The sequence below is a fragment of the Balaenoptera physalus genome (genome assembly GCF_965194825.1).
Source record: "Balaenoptera physalus genome assembly, chromosome: 19".
In the NCBI taxonomy this organism is placed as follows: Eukaryota; Metazoa; Chordata; class Mammalia; order Artiodactyla; family Balaenopteridae; genus Balaenoptera; species Balaenoptera physalus.
The window spans coordinates 40,001,079-40,020,685 of NC_138900.1; the positions used below are offsets into that span (position 1 = coordinate 40,001,079).

The following is a 19,607-nucleotide window of genomic DNA, read 5'->3' on the forward strand; positions in this document are numbered from 1 at the left end:
AGTAGGACCTTGTTGTTTATCCATTCTACATATAACAGTTTGCATCTGCTAATCCCAAAATCCCAACCCCCTGGGCCTTATTAATTTTCAAAACTCTATGAGGTGGTTCTATTTTAGCCCCATCCCCTCCGCAGCACACACACTTAGGAGATGAGGAAACTGAGTCTCAGAGAAATTCAGCACCTGCCGGGATCTCACAGCTGTCAAGTGGCAACTGGGTTTTGAAGCCTGAGATGCTGATTCTGAAGCATGGTTATCTTTCCGCATCTAGGTTTGATCCAAGGCTGCCTTTCTTTGTGGCTAAGAGATGCAGTTCTAAACAAAAAGCTCCTTTGTTCTGGAGCAGCTTTATTTCTAAAGATTAGTAGCTTACAGCACACACATCCTGTGAACATAAATAGAGCGTGTCATTGGCTGGCACTGGGGGAGACTGCCGAGGGAATCAGTCGCATGGACAGGAGAACAGGGTCCGCCCGGGGAGGGAAAGGCCACAGCAGGAGCTATGGGAGTCCCCTGCCCTGGATAACGCAGCCACCACTCCCCTCGTGGTCTTTGAAGTTTCTGAATTCAGTCCCGGAAAATGATGTAGAAGTTCCCGGAAGGCATTTCCAGCCTTTAGCGTAACTGTTAAATCAGGAAAGTTTGCTTTCCATATTCCCACTTCCTTTTTCCCTGGAAAGGCACCACACAAACCCAAACACAGTCTACTAACTAAAGTGACACTGGCTTAATGGAATGTCCTTGTTCCCACCGGGTTCCCCAATCCTGGAGACCTTGCTTTTTAAGGGAGGATAGTGTTTGTGGCAAGTGAAGCTTTGAGGATGGAATTTTAAAGAAGGGACAGCTGTTTAGGGACCTCAATTCACCTTCTTAGTGGAGGCGGGAGTTGCAGTGAGCAGGGGCCGCTGGGATGGAAAGATCCCAGGACCTTGTGTCAAGTCCCAGCTCTGCCACTCACTGGTGGGTCATCTCGAGCTGGTAAATAGTAATACGTGGTGACAGTACTGCCAACACCGTGAAGTGCTTACTCTGTGCGAGCGTTTTTGTGCAGCACCCTTCCTGAGCAGGGTTTTCGTTAGAGCTTACAAGCGTCCATGAAGGAGGCATGTGTGTTCTCACTTCGGGGAAGAGAAAGCCGAGGCTCAGGGCCAGTGAGCCATTTGTCAAAGCCACGTGGCTGAGGAAGTGGCAAAGCCGGGACTCCTACAGCTTCTCTGACCCCAGAGCCAGGCTCTGAAGTCCACTGTCGCACAGCACCCTCCTTTCTGCCCAGTTCCCTCAGCTGTTCCCCAGGGTGGTTCTGAGGTTCAGATGAAATAGTACCTGTGGATGTACTTTGGGAAAACAAAGTGCAGTCCCATGTAAGGTGCTGGTGCCCCAGCTTCACGTAACGCCAGCTGGCAGCTGCGACGCTGCCACGTCCAAGAGCCAAGAGCAGGACGGCCGCGGGCGTCACCACACGTCTTTGGAATCTCAGTGTGGTGGAAAAGTCACTTCCCAACATAGCCGTGAAAATGTGGCTGAAGAGCATTCCCAGGGCATGTTGTTATTTGCACAGCGTTGCAGTTCGGACAAGGGGCCCTCCCCAGGCGACAACGGAGTCCTGCTCCCAGGGCCTTACCTACGGGGCAGGGGGCAGGACCAGGCCGCTCAGCTGAAACACGTGAACATATCACTTTGTTGTGGCCCCAGGCAGGTGTGTAGCTGGAGAGGTGAGGCTGGCATGACCTGAGTGGCCGGATGGGTGGCATACAGCCTCACTGTCAGACTGTGTTCTAGACACAGGCGGATAAGACAGACCCAGCCTGCTCGTGAGTGAACATACATTCTAGTGGGGGGAGACAGACAACACACAAATAAATAAAAATAGGATTTGAGAGTGTGAAGTGCTATGAAGATAATGAAACAGGGTGACATGATAAAGAGGGATGGGAAGATGGGATCGAAGAGGGTGATCAGAGAAGGAGGTGCCCTTGAGCCAAGACCTGAGGGAATCAAAGGAGCCAACCCGGTGAAGAGCTGGGGACACTGCCTTCTGGGTGGAAAGAACGTCACATGCCAAGGCCCTGGGGCAGGAGCAAGCTTGCCATTTTTTTCAGGAGTGGAAAGGAAGCTTCTGTGACTGTAGTGGTGTGAGCGAGGCTGCGGGTGGTGGGAGGTGAGGTTGTGGAGGCTGGTGGGGACCAGATCATGGGGACCTTACAGGCCATGGCTTTGTTTAGAAACACGTTGTGGGAGTTCCCTGGCGGTCCAGTGGTTAGGACTCAGCGCTTTCACTGCCAGGGCTCAGGTTCGATATCTGGTCATGGACTTAAGATCCTACAAGCTGCGGGGCGCGGCCAAAAAAAAAAGGAAAAGAAATGCTTTGCGGCTGAAGGTACATTTCAGGTCATGCTTTCAAGGAGAGCAGCAGGTCATTCTTAGGGTGGCTGGGAAGAAAGAGCTCTGAAGGGGCCAATAAACGGAGATGCTGTTCAGAAAGCAAACCAGGAACTGGGCCGTGTGGGGAAGGCCCCTTGGTAATTCCCCATCTGCTGCTTCTTCCTGCCCCACAGCACCTTGCCCATAGGGAGGAAGGGGAAGTGCCCGAGCTCGCTCTACATGGCCTGGCTGGAGACGCTGTCCCAGGACCTCAGACCTCCGGTCGTCCTGATCCGAGGAAACCAGGAAAACGTGCTCACCTTTTACTGCCAGTAACTCTGGGCTCGGCTGCGCCTGCCCAAAGCCAGGGTGCAGGGGGCGCCCACCTGTCCACGGGGACAGGACACATGGCCCATCGCACTTTAAGGGGTGGCATCTGATGATCTGATGGAAGAAGCTGGTACATTTCCAAATTTCAGCTAGACCCCACTCCCATCAGACAAGTCCTCTGGGCTTTGTTTTTCTGGGCTGGAGAAGTAGCAGGTGGAGCTGTCTGGAAAACTCTCTGGTGGATTCATATTCCTTTTAAGTTTTCTTTTGCTCTTGATTACAACAAATTAAGGTTTCAATCTTTGATTTGTATACAAATTTGAGTCAGAGTGCTGAGTGTGTGAATTTTGGCAGTTTCTACAGCCCTTTCCTGGGAGCACCCCGTCAACACGCCTCCCCCTCCAATGTCAGGAAAGTGGGCAGCACCCCACCTACAGCCCTTAACGGGGGAATGCGGGGCTCCTTGAGCCTCCATAACAATGCAAATTCATTTAACCACCTCTCACTTCCTTCGCTTTCAATAGCACGTCTTCAGTGTTGTGGTTGGTTCTTTGGTAGACCGGGACTTTCAAACTTTTTCAGACTGCAACCCACAGTAAGAAATCTATTTTACATTGAGGTTTGGAACAAACACAGTGAAACTGAAGTGTCACAAAGCAATCCTTATCCTTACTATGAGTGATGCACTTTGGTATTTTCTATTCTTTCTATTTCTTGTTCTCCTTTTAATGTTGGTTGCAATCCACTAAAATGAGTTTGGGGTCCACTAATGGGTGCTGACTCATGATTTGAAAAATAGAGCTTAGACTTTCCTCTGTGCCCTGTGTTTCTCTACACAACAGGGAGTTCATCTAGTTGGAGAAAGGCCATGGTGGGCATCCCTGCCATTTCCCCAGCTCATCCCACAGGGAAAGAAAGGGAACCAACAAAAACACCAGGAGGAGGGGTATGGATGGTGGGTGTGTCAGGAAAGAGCTTCAAAGGAGGGGCATGGTTTAGGGAGTCTCGTGGAGAAGTGTTAAATTTCAGGTTTGGTTGGGGGTGCAGGTTTGGTGGGTCAGGAATGGGGAAGCAGAGAGGTGGGTGTAAAGATGGCAACATTGGGCAAAGAATCAGAAAGGTCCAAACCCAGCCCAAGGGTGGGTGGAAGGACAGGGAGGAGGAACCACCAGTAAGAGATGGAAACAAAGTAGCAGAGGGGGCTGCAGTGCGGGGAATGTAAGATGGGGCTCAGAGAAGAGAGAGAACCTGGGGGAGACGAACCTTGCTCAGGTAAATGTGTTCAGGTTACTGTGAATGGAACCCCCCCGGAGTGTTTGCACCACCACCTGGGATGCAGGAGCAGAATGTACATTAAGGTATGTCCAATGCTGGGGTGTGAGGCTCTCTGAAAGGGCATTTCAGCTCAGACGTACCCAAGCAGCATAAGGGTGAGCTGTTGGGGGATTCCACTGGCTGAGCCTTCTTCCAATAGCAGTGGGGTGGCCAAGGAACCAGGCATCTTGGGGTCTGGTTGACCCCCTCCAAGTGCACTGAAGCACCCACTTAGTCATAAAGGCGAAAGTCTCTTTCTTGGGGTTGGGACTCAAAGGACTTTAGTGTTCGTCCCACTGCAGAGACCAAGGCCCTGGGTTCCCAGGCTGTGATAAGCCCCACTGTCCTGTTACTACATCAGGCCTTTGCTGAGGGAGCCGGAGCGCCTGGCTGAGCTCCTGAAGGACGGAGAGGGGGCTGCCTCTGAGCCGTTCAGTGGACCTGGACCAACTGCAACTCCAGATAAGGCAAAGGCTCCATCAGGGAATGCTTGCCTTTCTAGAGCCTCATGGAAAACCATTTCCTGGCAAACAGGTGCTCCCTCCTCTGACCTCAGGGAGACACTGATTCAAGAACAGAGAATGCTTTGCCTTTGGGAATTAAAAAAAAAAAAGTTCACCATGTTGGAAACCAAATGTTGAACAATGATAATAGCTTTGTTTAAAAAAAAAAAGGCTTTGGGGACTTCCCTGGTGGTGCAGTGGTTAAGAATCCGCCTGCCCATGCAGGGGACATGGGTTTGATGCCTGGTCCAGGAAGATCCCACATGCCGCAGAGCAACTAAGCCTGTGAGCTACAACTACTGAGCCTGCGTGCCACAACTACTGAAGCCTGTGAGCCTAGAGCCCTGCTCCGCAACAAGAGAAGCCACCGCAATGAGAAGCCCATGCACCACAGTGAAGAGTAGCCCCCCACTCTCCACAATTAGAGAAAAGCGCACACGCAGCAACGAAGACCCAATGCAGCCAAAAATAAATAAATTAATTAATTAATTTTTTAAAAAAAGCCTTGGACTTCCCTGGTGGCACAGTGGTTAAGAATCCACCTGCCAATGCAGGGGACATGGGTTCGAGCCCTGGTCTGGGAAGATCCCACATGTCGCAGAGCAGTTAAGCCTGTGTGCCCCAACTACCGAGCCTGTGCTCTAGAGCCCATGAGCCACAACTACTGAAGCCCGCGTGCCACAACTACTGAAGCCCGCACGCCTAAATCCCGTGCTCCACAACAAGAGAAGCCACTGCAATGAGAAGCCCATGCACCACAATGAAGAGTAGCCCCCTCTCGCCACAACTAGAGAAAGCCCGCGTGCAGCAACAAAGACCCAACGCAGCCAAAAATAAATTTAATTAATTAATTAATTTAAAACAATTTTTTAAAAGCCTTGAGTTAACAGTAAGGTGAAAAACAATGAAATGAATAAAAATACGTTTACTCAGTCAACAGAATTTATTTGTTTTGGAACACACTGTGTTTCAACTATGCTGAGTGTTATGAAAAAACTGTTGTTTTTTCAACCCTGGATTGAACTTTGTGCTGAGCTTCCACTGGTTCTGTAGGTCATATTGCCAGATTTCCACATGGACATTTACAGGAGCCACTTGTTTTCCCTTTGCTTCTCTAACATGTGTTTGCAGACACACAGGGAACTTGTTTTCTTCAGTCTTTTTTTTTTTTTCTGGTGGCCGTGCCATGCGGCATGCGGGATCTTAGTTCCCCAACCAGGGATTGAACCCATGACCCCTGCAGTGGGAGCACAGAGTCTTAATCACTGGACCACCAGGGAAGTCCCTTTAGTCTTTTTAAAAGTCTCCCAGAATTTTCAATCTTGTCTCAAACTGAGGGGTGGAGAGATTGAGTGGAAAGAGCCACAGCGTGGCCACCAAGGAACCTGGACTTGAGTTTCTGTCTCCCCCCAAAACTGGCTTGTGACCTCAGCTATGCCCCCTTAACCTCTCTGAGCTTCGGTCTGTGAAATGAGAGAATTGGACCAAAGCATGTGTCACCAGCCAGCTGGCCTGCTGCTGGCTGTGGTTTGGCCCACGCGTGGTTGATCAAAGTTGTGGAAGTGAGGGGAGGGGTCGGGGGGAGGACACATTCTTCAGCCCCCCCCCCACTTGGCCCACCACTTCCTGTTGCCCTACTGTGTGCTCAGAGGCTCTGAAGGCCCTCCAAGTCATTGTTGGGCATAGTGGGCCCTGAGAGGGTACGAGATTTTGGTCTACAGTGTGTGTGTGTCTTTCTCTGCTTTTGGACGAGTAGATACTCCACGTCAGTGAGTAGTCCACCCTTGCACTGTGCATGGAAAGCCACAGAGAGCTGGGTCATCAGAGCTGGGGCCCAGCCCCCCCCAGCAGCCACAACGGCCACTGCAGACGGGACTCCTCATTTACCTCCCCCAGGATCCACTGCTCAGATAGCTCCTGATTTTCCCCTTGGCATTTCAGCCTCCAGATTTCACATCCTCTTTCAGTTCCTGCCCAGACTTGTCATGGCTTTGACGTAAGTACAGCAGTGCCTGTTTTCCACCAGATAGGCTCTCTGAGCTCCGCCTCCCAGGCAGAGAGCCACGGGTCTCATTAGAGCATGGAGAGCCCCATTTGGACTGAATTCCCTTTTACACACCTGCCTGGCCTCTCGTGTGGCTAGGAGGGAGAGGTGGGTTTCACAGGGAAGAGAATAGCTGGAATGTTCCAGAAGAACCACCTGGCTGGGAGGCCCCCAAGCACATGCAAAACAGCCAGGTTTCACTTGTAGATGTGTATAGCTCAGGATATCAGAAAATACATACTGCCCACTTCAAAAGTGTTTACAGAAACGGGGCCCAGGAAAGCCCAGCCACCGGCTTCATTGTTAATTGCCCACTTGAAGTGAGGGTCAACCTTATGACTAAAAATACAAGCATGACATGAGCGCCCCTTCCTGAAAGGGAGCCACAACAAACTCAGTTTCTAAAAATATCACGTGGTAGAGCATTAAGAAGAACCACCTGGCTGGGAGGCCGAAGAGCAGAACGTCATACGGACGAAAGATGGTGGCAAGAAAGGACGAGTGGTTTTCATTTTCTCATAGGAGAGTTACAAAATAAAACACTCTTAAGGATGCAAAAGAGGGAGCAAGCACTAAGGTCAAGGGAATTAAGAAACTCTCTCTAGAGAAAATGATATTTAAAATAGGTTTGAACAGTCGGTAGGATTCTATAGACAGAAATGGGAGCTGGGATGGGAAAAGGTAACCCAAGTGGCAGGATGCCTTGAGCAAGGACCAGAGTAAGAACAGCTTACTAGGTATGTTTGGAGAACAAGAAATAAACCAGTCTTCCTGGTGTATGAGGGATGCGTACCCGGGGAAAATAAGATTGAGAAGGTTATAATGTGCAAGGCCCCCACTGAGAGGCTGAGGCGCTCAGAACTGACTCAGGGGCACTGGAGAGCCACTGAAGGTGAAGGGGCGGTGTGAGCCTGAGAAAGCTTGGCCAGACAGGAGATGGAGGAGGCTGGAGGAGAAAAGGCAGGGCACCCGGAGAGGAGGCTGTGCAGAATTGCAAAGGCAAGTCAGCAAGTCTCAACACTCTAAGAGTGGCGGAGAGCAGGGAAAAGAGGAGGAAGGATAGTATCTTCCAGAACTGGGAATTGCCTGGATGTATGTGTGGAAGGAACAGGGCCCCAGGAGTTGAGCCTGGGCAGCTGTAAGAATGAACAAACCATGTAATATGGAGGGCGAGGTAATAGGATTTCTGCTGGAGAAAATGAGCAAGTAGATGGGTTTGGTTTTGGACACTTTAAGTATGAAGACATCCCAGTGGTCAGAATTGTGGTCCCGGAGCTCAGGAAGAGCTCAGGGTGTCCACTGTTAGCCTGACACTGTAAGAACAGAGACCATCGTAGATTTGGGAGTCAACACTAAAAGACAGGAAATCGAAGTCATACCTTGGGTGAGATCACCAAGAAAGAAAGTAAAGAGAATGGAGAGGGCTGGAGGCTGGACCTTGGGAAGGGCTACATTTAGGGGTAGGAGGAAGAAGAGGCAGCCAGCAAAGCAGCCTAGAAAAGATCATTGGTGAGGCAGGAGGAAAACCCAGGTAACCAAGGGCCTTAGAAGGTACCAGAGAAGAGATCGAAAAAGCACAGTATCATCGACCCTCATGGCAGCCAGCTGCAGAAGTAAAGCCGCTGCTGAATTGCAGTTCTGGGAATCACTGGGAGCCTTACAGAGAATAATTTGGTAAGGTGGTGGTTCAGGTACCAGAGATTGAGGAATAATTGGTGGAGGGGAAAGGAAAGCAGCCGACATGCACATTGACCTGTGCTTCAGTAACCCAGCAATGGAGAGAAAAATAAGGAAAATAAGGGGAGAAAAAATTAGGTGGAAACTTGGAGGAGACTCCAAGGGAAAGGAGACTCCAGGGAAAGCATTTTGATTGTTGTTATATCAGGGGGTGTATCAGTCAGGATCATGGTAGGCTCTGCTGCAGTAATAAATTACCCACTAAATGTTAGTGGCTTACATGACAAAGACTGATTTCTCTCCTACAAATATTCCTATGCTGGGTAAGCCCTCTTCTCCACCTCAAGACTCAATGATCCAAACTATTCCCGTCTTGGGAGGCTATCACCTCAGTCAGTAGCTTCTAACTCACTGAGGAAGGGAAAAGAGAGTAGGAGGGTCATGCCCTGGCTTTCAAATGCTTCAGCTCAGAAGTTACCTGTTACTTCCACTCAAAGTCCATTAGCCAAGTAAGTCACATGGCACCACCTCCCTGCAAGAGTCTGGAAAACTGGGGGGAACATGTGAGTATTCATCGAGCAATCAATGTCTCTGTTACAGGTGGGAGTGATAAAGAGAGATCTGGGTGTATTTATAGGTCTGAGGGGAAAGATTTAAGAGCCAATGAAGAGAATAACTGATGAAGAGGTAGTAATGGTGAAACAATAAAATGTGGCGGAAACTTTGCCAAGCAGCAGGGAAGGCATAGCTTATCTCTGCTAGTCCAAGGGTGCAAAATTCTCAGGACACCTACCCTTGTGCCTTTCTCTGGCAGGTCTCCCGAGCACCAGGTCAGAAAGCAAGTGTGTAGAATGCCGGGGACACGTTCCCCAGTGATGGGGCTGGCCAAGCAAGAAGGATGGAAGGCCAAGGCACGAGGAATTCAAGGAGAATGACCAAAGTACATGAAAATGGCTGACCACGAGCTCCAAGATGGGTGGAGACGCTGGAAGTGAGCTGCAAGAGTTGAGAAGACTTGAGGGGCTGGTAGCAGGAGGACGAAAAGGCTGCTCAGTGGGAATGGGAGAGAGGGAGACAGAGAAGAATACAGGGTAGTTTGTGGTCAGTATGTGTGCATTTCAAAGTTTGAGATTCTGCAGGAGGTAAACTTTATTTTATTTTGGGCTGCATTGGGTCTTCGTTGCTGTGCACAGGCTTTCTCTAGCTGTGGCGAGCGGGGGCTATTCTTCGTTGCGGTGCACGGGCTTCTCATTGTGGTGGCTTCTCTTGTTGTGGAGCGTGGGCTGTAGGCGCGCAGGCTTCAGTAGTTGCCACGCGGGTTCAGTAGTTGTGACCCACAAGCTCTAGAGCACAGGCTCAGTAGTTGTGGCGCATGGGCTTAGCTGCTCCGTGGCATGTGGGATCTTCCCAGACCAGGGCTCCAACCTGTGTCCCCTGCATTGGCAGGCGGATTCTTAACCGCTGCGCCACCAGGGAAGTCCCAGGAGGTAAACATTTTTGAGAAAAATCTAGGGTGTCTATACTTTGACTGTGAGCTCTATGAAGGTGGCAGTTGGGATGAAACTTTGAGTTACTGGATGGTAGGAAGACCTGGAGGTCTCAGGGCTGAGGCAGCTGGAGGGTATTCACGGCATGTTTACCAGCTGGCATGGTGGTATTTCAATATCTTAACTGCTGAAATGGCTGAGTGAGTGCATATCAGCCCTGATTGTGACCACATCAACTCATCTTTGCACCCCAGCACCCATCACAGGGCTTAGCACAGAGCAGGCCCTCAATAAATGTTTGTCGAATGAATGAATGAATGGCAAAGGAATGGATTATGCCAATGAGCAGTGGGAGCAGAGCAGAGATAAATGTAAGTAGAATTGAATGAAAAGGAGTATGATCTGGAAGCTGGAATTATTAAGATGGGGAATGGACGGGAGGGAAGCTTGTGATCTTGGAAGAGAGCCCTAGAGGTCAAGAGATTATACTTGCAGTCAGGTAAGCCTTCCGGTGAGAAGTGGCTGCTGAGATGCACACCAGCCTAGAAGCAACAATGGGGAGGAGGAGGGGGAGACAGGGCTGCCTTCAACGGGAGATGTTCAAGGGTCCTGTCTTGGAGAAAGGTAGGGTTGGTTAACATAAGGAGGTTTGGGGAATAGGGCAAGGTGCAGGGGGAGGGGGCCAGAGCTTGTGTGCAGGGGGAGGGGGCCAGAGCTTGTTTACAAAGAACCAGACCCGAAGGTGAAATCTTGCTGACCTGAGTGATTGATGTAGGCCTGGGGCAGGGAAAGCTGAGGGAACCAGGGCAGAGATAAGAGGGGAATGAGTGGAGATGTTTGTTATGGGCTGGGAAAGGAAAAGTCCAGAGTTGAATGGGAGGGCTGAGCAAGGGAATTCATGGAGGAAAGTAACAAGTCCCACCATTTTAACAAGAATATTGCTATATTGCTATAGCTATCTCTGTAGTCTTATGCATCTTTGCCTAAGTGCTAGGTCTAGTCTGAAACCAGCTTGGGGAAGCTGAGGGTTTTGCTACAGAAAAAAGAAAGAAACTAACACACAGTCAAAATTTTACTTAGAGTACAGGAAAGATTCTGTATTTATGAAAAGGTACTATAAAACTTAAGATGAATAAATATGGGTTTTTTCTTTTCTTTTTAAAGTAAAATGCTGGGCTACAATCAGAATATTTAGAAGAGGGCTGGACTGGCATCCGTGATCGGGAAGTGCGGGCTTTTGAGGTTTCCTGGGCCTCAGAGTTCAGCCATGATCCTGCCCAGGATGCAGACCTGGAGGGCAGGGCCCACCTGAGTGGTGTTTGCCCTGGAACCAAACCCAAGCAGCCAGGAGAGTCATAAACCTGGAGCTGGCTGCACCTGCAGTCTAGAGAAGAGCCAAGCATGTGCTCTGTGAGAGAGATTATTGAATCAAGCAGACACCACCCATTCATCTACCCCGTCCTTTTTGCGGTAATCAGAAGGATTTTTGTTGTCTGGTGGCGGTTATTTTATTTGAGTTCCTCCCTCCATTGGAGGAAAGGCTGTGAAATAGCATTCAACAGGAAAGAGGGAACCAAGTAGGACTTCTGATTTTTTCAATTGTATAATATAAAATTCACCTCATAGTATCAATTGCACTGTTTACAATAGCCAAGGCATGGAAGCAACCTAAATGTTCGTCGACAGATGAATGGATAAAGAAGATGTGGCAAACATATACAATGGGGGAGTTCCCTGGTGGTCCAGTGGTTAGGACTCCGCTCTCACTGCTGAGGACCCGGGTTTAATCCCTGGTTGGGGAACTAAGATCCCACAAGCTGTGCGGTGTGGCTAAAAAAAAAGAAACATATACAATGGAATATTACTTAGCCATAAAAAAGAATGAAATAATGCCACTTGCAGTAACATAGATGGACCTAGAGATTATCATACTAAATGATAAAAAAGAATATATATACACACATATATATGTACATATATATAGTAGGTATAACTGAATCATTTTGCTATATACCTTGTAAATCAAGGTATATATACATTGTAAATCAACTATACTTCAATTAAAATGTAAAAGGAATTAATGTCTACTCCAAATATATGTGTGTATGTGTGTGTGTGTATATATATATATATATATATATATATATATATATATATATAAATTCACCATGTTAACTATTTTAAAGTGTGTAATTCAGTGACATTTAGCACATTCACAATGTTGTGCGACCATCACCACTATCTAGCTCCAAAATATTTCCATCATCCCATAAGGAAATCATGGACCCATTAAGCAATCACCCTCCATTAACCCCTGGCAACCACTAATCTGCTTTATGTCTCTATGGATTTGCTTATTCTAGATATTTCATATGAATAAAAACCATACAATATGTGGCCTTTTGGGTCTGCCTTCTTTCACTTAGTACAATGTTTTCAATGTTCATCCATGTTATAGCAAGTATCAGTACTTCATTCCTTTCCATGGCTGAATAATATTCCATTGCATGGATAGACCACATTTTGTTTATCCATTCATCAGTTCTTGGACATTTCAGTTATTTCTACCTTTTGGCTATTGTGAATGTTGCTACTGTGAATATTCATAGACAAGTTTTTGTTTAAATTCCTGATTTCAATTCCTTTAGATATAACCCTAGGAGTAGACTTGCTGGGTCATATGATAATTCTGTTTAGCTTATCAAGTAAATGAACCCCAGGTACATTTTTAAACCTTATAAGGGCTGAGTTTAGAAGTGCACCATGCATGGACTTCCCTGGTGGCGCAGTGGTTAAGAATTCACCTGCCAATGCAGGGGACATGGGTTTGATCCTTGGTCCAGGAAGATACCACATGCCGCAGAGCAACTAAGCCCGTGCGCCACAACTACTGAGCCTGCCCTCTAGAGCCCGTGAGCCACAACTACTGAAGCCCACGCGCCTAGAGCCCGTGCTCCACAACAAGAGAAGCCACCGCAATGAGAAGCACGTGCACCGCAACGAAGAGTAGCCCCCGCTTGCCGCAACAAGAGAGAGCCCGCGAGCAGCAACGAAGATCCAACGCAATCAAAAATAAATAAATAAAAATAAATAAATCTATTTTTAAAAATTATTTTAAAAAAAGAAGTGCACCGTGCAGTTAACTACCAGGCCCACTGTTGCCCCCAGTGGTCAGTCTTGACTGGCCAGACCCCTCAGTGTCTCCCATTCAAGAGATACTTGGGGTTCTCAAAGCCAAATCAGTTTTCATTCTCTTTGATTATACAAATGTATGTAACATGCACTTTTAAGAAACAGATATCAGAAAGTAACAGGGAAGTGGGTGTCACACTCGAAGTCTGGGCATCCCAGTCCGAGATACCTCCTTCCTTTATCGAACAAAAGCACTTCCCGATCACTGACTACATTGTTTGGGAGGACTTACTGTGGGCGCTGCTTCTGGTGAGGAAAGAAAGCTGCTTCCGGCTTAGCGTGGGCATGGGTCACCATGGGATGGATTTCATGAGTATAGAACAGGATGTCCATTTCCTGGCCTAAAGAAGATGGCTCGTGTGTGTGGCCAAATTAGGATTTCAGAAATGACCATAAAAGGCAAGGTTTCTGGTTGGAGCTTGAATTATTTGGGAGAATCTCTAGAAACCAAGTAAAAACAAGAATTCCAGGAACAAAGTACAGAAGTTCAGCAGGGCCTAAGACACCAGATTGTTTGAAATAAAGCACATGCACTGTCAGTGACCTTTTGCCTGCTCAGGTTCTGCAAAGGCTTCTAGACCCTCACAGCCTGAGTATAAAATAAAACAGGTCTCAGCTCCTTCCCTCTCCCCCCTCAGAATTTAAAGATGAATTAGGTCACAGCAGAGACATAGCACCACAGAGGTGCTTCTAACCATCAAGTTTTTAAATTTCCATAGTCTTTCATTTCCACATTTCCAGAAATCTCACTTAAGAATATGGATTTTCCGAGACTTCCCTGGCTGTCCAGGGATTAAGACTCTGCGCTTCCACTGCAGAGGGCATGGGTTCTATCCCGGTGGGGGAAATAAAGATCCTACATGTCACATGGCGTGGCCAAAAAAGGAAAAAAAAAAAAAGAGTTTGGATTTTCCTTGAACTCACTATCTTTCTTTCCCTGAGCCGCTTGACTTTCTATTCTTGAGAGGCACAAAGGAATGTATGTTGTATGATTTCACTTATATGAACTTCTAGAACAGGCCTGACCAAACTGGAGAGACAGAAAGCAGACCAGTAATGTCTGGGACCAGGATTGGTGGGGAGGCGAGCAGGTTGGCTGGGAAGGGGCACTAGGGAACTCTCTAGAATGATAGGAATGTATCTGGAATGATAGGAATTCACAGAGGTGAATACACCTACCCAAACTCTTTGAACTGTACATTTAAGATCCATGTATTTTACTATATGTAAATTATACCTCAGTACCAGTTAATTAAAAAATAAAAATTTCATAGAGTTACTAGCTCTGTAGCCGAGTTACTTAAACTCCCCGTGCCTCAGTTTCCCCAGCTGTGAGACGGCAATAATAAAAGCATCCTACTTCAAAGGTTGCTGTGAGGATTAAATGCAAGTTTCTTGAAGTTGTGTGTCTGGCACGTGGTAAGCACTCCCCCATGTTAGCCATTAGCTCTGTTCCTGAACCCATCTTTGTTCCCAGGCCTCTTTCCCTCCTGCTTTATTTCTGCGATGTCTTTTTCTTTTTCCAATTTTTTTTTCACATTTCCTTTTTTGCTCAATCCTAGCACTGATCTACATTTTCTCTTGAACGAACCACTCGGGTCTCGTGGCCCCAAGTCTCTCCTCCTCGAGCCCAGCCTTCGTAATGACGAAGATCCGTACTGATTCTGATCACGTCCTTCTACTACTCAAAAACCTTATTGCCCACAAAATAAAGCCAACTCTCGAGGGTGAGCACGCAAAGTCTTCCCTGAACTGGTCCCAAGAATTCTTTCCAGTCTTACCTCTCGCTGACATCATCATTATTATTTTTTTAAATTTTACTTTATTTTATTTATTTATTTATATATTTTTGGCTGCTCGGCATGGCATGCGGGATCTTAGTTCCCTGACCAGGGATTGAACCCACGTCCCCTGCACTGGGAGCTCGGAGTCCTAACCACTGGACTGCCAGAGAAGTCCAGACATCATCATTATTAGTATTTTAAAATAAACTCTGTCCTTACTGCCACACTTGACCAGTGGTTTCCAAAGCTGGCCCTTGAATCAGTACCGACTTAGATGCCTCAGGTCCCATTTGGTAGGCCTGACATGGGACCAGATACCCATCCTATTGTTTCTACGTGTTTAGTTGTGGGCATAATGTCCATGCAGTGAAATGCACATATCTTAATTATACAGCTAGATCCATTTTGAAAAATGTCTGTGCCTGCCTACCCCACACCCTACCAAGACAGAACTTTTCACCACCCTAGAAATTTCCTTAATACACAGTGGTGTATTAGTAGAGGTGAACAACTGCTTCCCCGGGGGAAAAAGGCTCTGCTTTATTGCGTTTCCTGATCTCTGTGGTGTGAATATTCCTACCATGGCCAATTTCAGGCTGTCAGTGTGATGACGCTGAAAGCAGAGTCAGGAAGACAAGCTCACATTCGGTTCTTGAAAACCAGCACCAGCCGACTTCAGCACAGCCCCTTCCAAGTCAATCTCTGCCACCCCATCCCCAGGCAACCATGCATCTGTTCTCTGTTACCACAGATTCATTTTGCTTGTTCTAGAGTTTCATATGAACGGAAGCATTTAATAGGTACTCCTTTTGTCTGGTTCTTTCACTCAGCACGGTTTTGAGATTCATCCATGTTGCTACATGTATGGTAGTTCATTTCTTTTTATTACTGAGTAGCATTCCATTGTATGGGTATACCGTAGTGTTTATCTGGTCTCCTGGTGATGGACACCTCGACTGTTCCCAGTGTTTGATGCTATGGATAAAGCTTCCATCAGCATTCTTGTGCAAGTCTTTAATTTCTTTTGGGTAAATCCCTGTGAGTGTAATAGCTGGCTTGTAAGTTAGGTGTATGTTTAACTTTATGAAAACTGCCAGACTGATTTCCACAGTGGTTGTACAATTTTATACTCCTACCAGCCAAGTATGAGAGTCCTCATTGCTCCATATCTTTGTCAATACTTGGTGTTGTAAGACTTCACTTTAAAAAAAAAAGAAAAAGGGTTCCTCAGGTGATTCTGTTTCACTGCCAGGCTTGGGAACCTGTGGACTGGACTCCTTGCAGTTTCCCAAATATTAATGGCTAATATTAATTGAGCACTTGCTAAGTGTCTGGCTCTTCCCCAAGACCTTTAACAATGCTATATCATTTAAATATCACAACAACCCCGTGAAATAGACACGATTATTCTTCCTATTTTACAGATGAGGACAATTAGGTACAGAGAGTTTGAGTAACTTGCCTAAGGTCACGCTCATAAGTGACACAAGTTGGCTTAGAAACAGGCACTCTGGCTCTGGGCCCATCAGTTGAACCACTGAACTATACTTGCCCGTACAAATTGTGTATACAGGTCCCCTGTTGGGCTTATCAATAATTGCTGCCATTATTATTTTCATTCAAATCCTACTCATCCTTCAAAGTTCAGCTCAAATTCCACCTCTTCCATCCAGTTTTCTCTGTCTCCCCCTCTCCTGCCTCTGTGTAATTCCTCAATGTAATCATAAGCCCTTCAGAAATGTATGAGACTTTTGGGTTGTCTTTTATTTCTGTTTTTGACTGTCTTATCATGCTCGCTGTATTTGTAAGATCACTGAGAACAGGGTCACTCCGTGTTTATCTCTATTCCTGGCATGCTGACCTGAATTTAATGTTTTTATAAATATGGTTGGCCCTCTATATCCATGGGTACCACATCCACGTATTCAACCAACCACAATGGAAAATATTCTGAAGAAAAAAATTCCAGAAAGTTCCAAAAAGCAAAACTTAAATTTGCCCCACTCTGGAAACTTTACATAGTGTTTACATTGTATTTACAATTATTTACATAACATTTACATTGTATTTAATATTATAAGTAATCTAGAGATGATTTAAAGTAGATGGGAGAATGGGACTTCCCTGGCCGTCCAGTGGTTAAGAAAGACTCCACGCTTCCACTGCAGGGGGCGCGGGTTCAATCCCTGGTCAGGGAACTAGGATCACACATGCTGTGCAGCGCGGCCAAAAAGTTAAAAAAAAAAAAGTATATGGGAGGATGTTGCATTGGTTATATGCAAATACTATGCCATTTTATAGAAGGGACTTGCGCATCCAAGGATTTTTCTATGGGGGAGGGGGTGGCGGGGGGAGTCCTGGACCCAATCCCCCATGCATACGAGGAACAATTCTGTACTATAGGCAGAATCACAAAAGTCCTTTACAAGGAGCTGTCTCGTTGAGAGATAACTCAAGAGGGAATCACAGAAATTGGATTGCCTTTTCCCTAGGGAAAAGCACACCCCTTTACCTTCTTACTACTGAGTGAAAATGGATGTGCTGTTTTAAGGGGACCTGACGCTTTGTCGCAGCAGGCTACAGGAAACCATGTTATGTGGCCTCCTTAATTACCCAGTGAAGCTGTTATCTCCTGCCTGGCTGCCTGCTCTAAGGCTTCTGCTTGTTTTATCTGGCCTGGCTCCACTGGTTAGCTTCTAGCTAGTTGGAAGACTACCAGATTGTAATCAGTCATTTCTTCCATCCTGATGTATGAAAAACAGGACCAGCTACATAATTTGTGAGACCTGGTGAAAAATGAAAATGCAGGACTTCTTGTTGAAAATTTATTAAGAATTTTCAGAAGAGCATTATACAAAGAGTAGAGCCCCAGAGGTGCCACACCCATGAAGCCAGCCCAGATGAAAAGGGACTGAGGCCTTCTCAGCCGACAAAAACCAATCACAGAAAGCTGAGCATGGGGACAATTATCTCCAAAGCGCTTCACCTCTAGTACAAAGACTGCTGAAAAGGAAACCATCCGTGTTCTGTGTTATATTAAGGCTGACTGTTATGGATTGAACTGTGTCCTCCAAAAAGATGAATTCTTAAACCCCCAGTACCTGTGTACGTGACAGTATTTGGAAATGGGGTCTTTGCAGATGATCAAGTTAAGATGAGGTCATTAGGGTAAAACCCTAATCCAATATGACTGGTGTCCTTATAAAAAAAGGGTGGGGGGGAATTGGGACACAAAGACAGGCATGCACAGAGAAAATGATGTGAAGGCACGCACACAGGGGGAACACACTGTGACCATGAAGGCAGAGATGGGGGTGATGCAGCTACACACCAAGGAATGCCAAAGATTGCCAACATGGAACAGATTCTCCCTCATAGCCCTCAGAAGGAACCAACCATGCCTTACACCTTGATCTTGAAACCAAGCGGGGCCCTGTGGGGCTCCCGGACACAGAGTCCTTTTTGTCCCCCATTTCTTGTAGGCAAGACTCCAGCCTCCATGGTCTTCCCTGAGTTCCAAAGGGCAGATTCGAATAGTTGCTAATCAAGGGGGGAGCAGCCACGAAGCCACCTGAGGCGAGATGAAAGGGACTAGAGAAGCTCCTCAAGATTAGGAGACCCTGCACACACCCTAATCTTGTCAGCACCCCCACCCTTCTGAAACTCTGCAGAAGAAAGAAGAATATAAGACTATTACCGCCTTGATCCTTATTGAATACCCCTGACCACAAGCCCCGAATATGAGACCTCTCCCTATTCCCCAGGGTGGGGGGCACAGTTCTTGAGGTGCTGGCCTGCTGTGTTCCCCCTTTGTCTGACAAAGAATAAAGCCACCCTTTCTTTCTCCTCCAAAACTCTGTCTCTGTATCTCATTTTGGCATCGGTGTACAGGGAGCCAATATTTTGGCACCAATCTCAGACTTCCAGCCTCTAGAGCTGTGAGACAATACATTTCTGTCCTTTAAGCCACCCAGTCTGTGGTACTACACCCACCAACCAGACCAGGGTCCTCCTGTTACCCTCCTTAAATTTGCCTCACTCTGGAAACTATTTACATAGTGTTTTACATTGTATGTACAACTGCCAAGGTCCTGACACACCTGGCAAAACAGATGTCCCAACAGGATTAGAACAAGGACGAGCCAGCACAATGTCAGTTTTGTTTTAAAAGACCTTTTTTCCTACAGAGGGAGGGAGTGTCTACATCAGCCAGGCCTCCGTGGTCACATTTTAGGAAAACCAAGAAACCTGCCTTCCGTGTCTCAGCCCCAATTTCAAGGAAGTATGTGTTAGTATCCTATAACATGAGGCCTTTTTCGAGCGTCTCCCAGCCTAAGCTGGACTGTGGCCTGCTTGCCACTCATTAGGATGACGTCCCACAGTTGGCGGTATAAAGTTCAAGTCTCAGGTCACAGATGAAGTGGCAACATTGGCTCGGATTCCTGCATCCTGAACCCCAGGAAGAATCTCCCTTCTTCCTGGCCCTTCTAAGGCGCATCGGGGGCGCCCTTCCATGTGGGTTCGCAAACGGGGCTCCCCCAGCAGTTCTTTGAGCTGAGGCCGGGGTGGGGGTGGGGAGACCTCCCCTGGAGGGCCTGACGTCCCGGGCCACCCGGGGAAGGAAAAGGGGAAATGGGGCTGGTGTCAAAAGGGCGGAGCTGCTGCTTTGTGAGGAAACAATTTGCAGAGGCTGCCAAACCGGAGAGTCGGCAGGGTCGGCCCTCCCTAAAGTGCCGTGAGCAACCCGAGCCAGGGAGCAAGCCAGTGTCTCAGGGCCGAGGGGCCCCGCGTGGGCCGCGCGAACCCCAGCACGGCCACCCAACCCAGGCACCCGGGCCGCAGCCGCGACTGACGGTGACGCCACGGCGGCGGGTTGCATCAGCCTGCGCCCACGTGCTCCGCCCGCCCTTCCGCC

The 19,607-nt window shown here is 47.5% G+C and overlaps 1 protein-coding gene across 4 annotated transcripts in view; it reads left to right on the plus strand.

The window, feature by feature from the left end:
- SLC12A3 (solute carrier family 12 member 3) overlaps positions 1 to 9,390 on the plus strand; it is a 43,692-nt gene extending 34,302 nt beyond the window's left edge. For 2 of the 4 annotated variants that reach the window (XM_082436973.1, XM_082436976.1), the window contains exon 26: positions 2,556 to 3,009. In XM_082436973.1, the coding sequence (XP_082293099.1) occupies positions 2,556 to 2,697 (142 nt within the window). In that variant the 3' untranslated portion in view covers positions 2,698 to 3,009. Of the gene's footprint in view, positions 1 to 874; positions 1,028 to 2,555; positions 3,010 to 9,043 lie in introns of those variants that run through there. The other 2 variants (XM_082436977.1, XM_082436978.1) reach the window with 2 other exon arrangements.
- Positions 9,391 to 19,607: the final 10,217 nt, after the last annotated feature.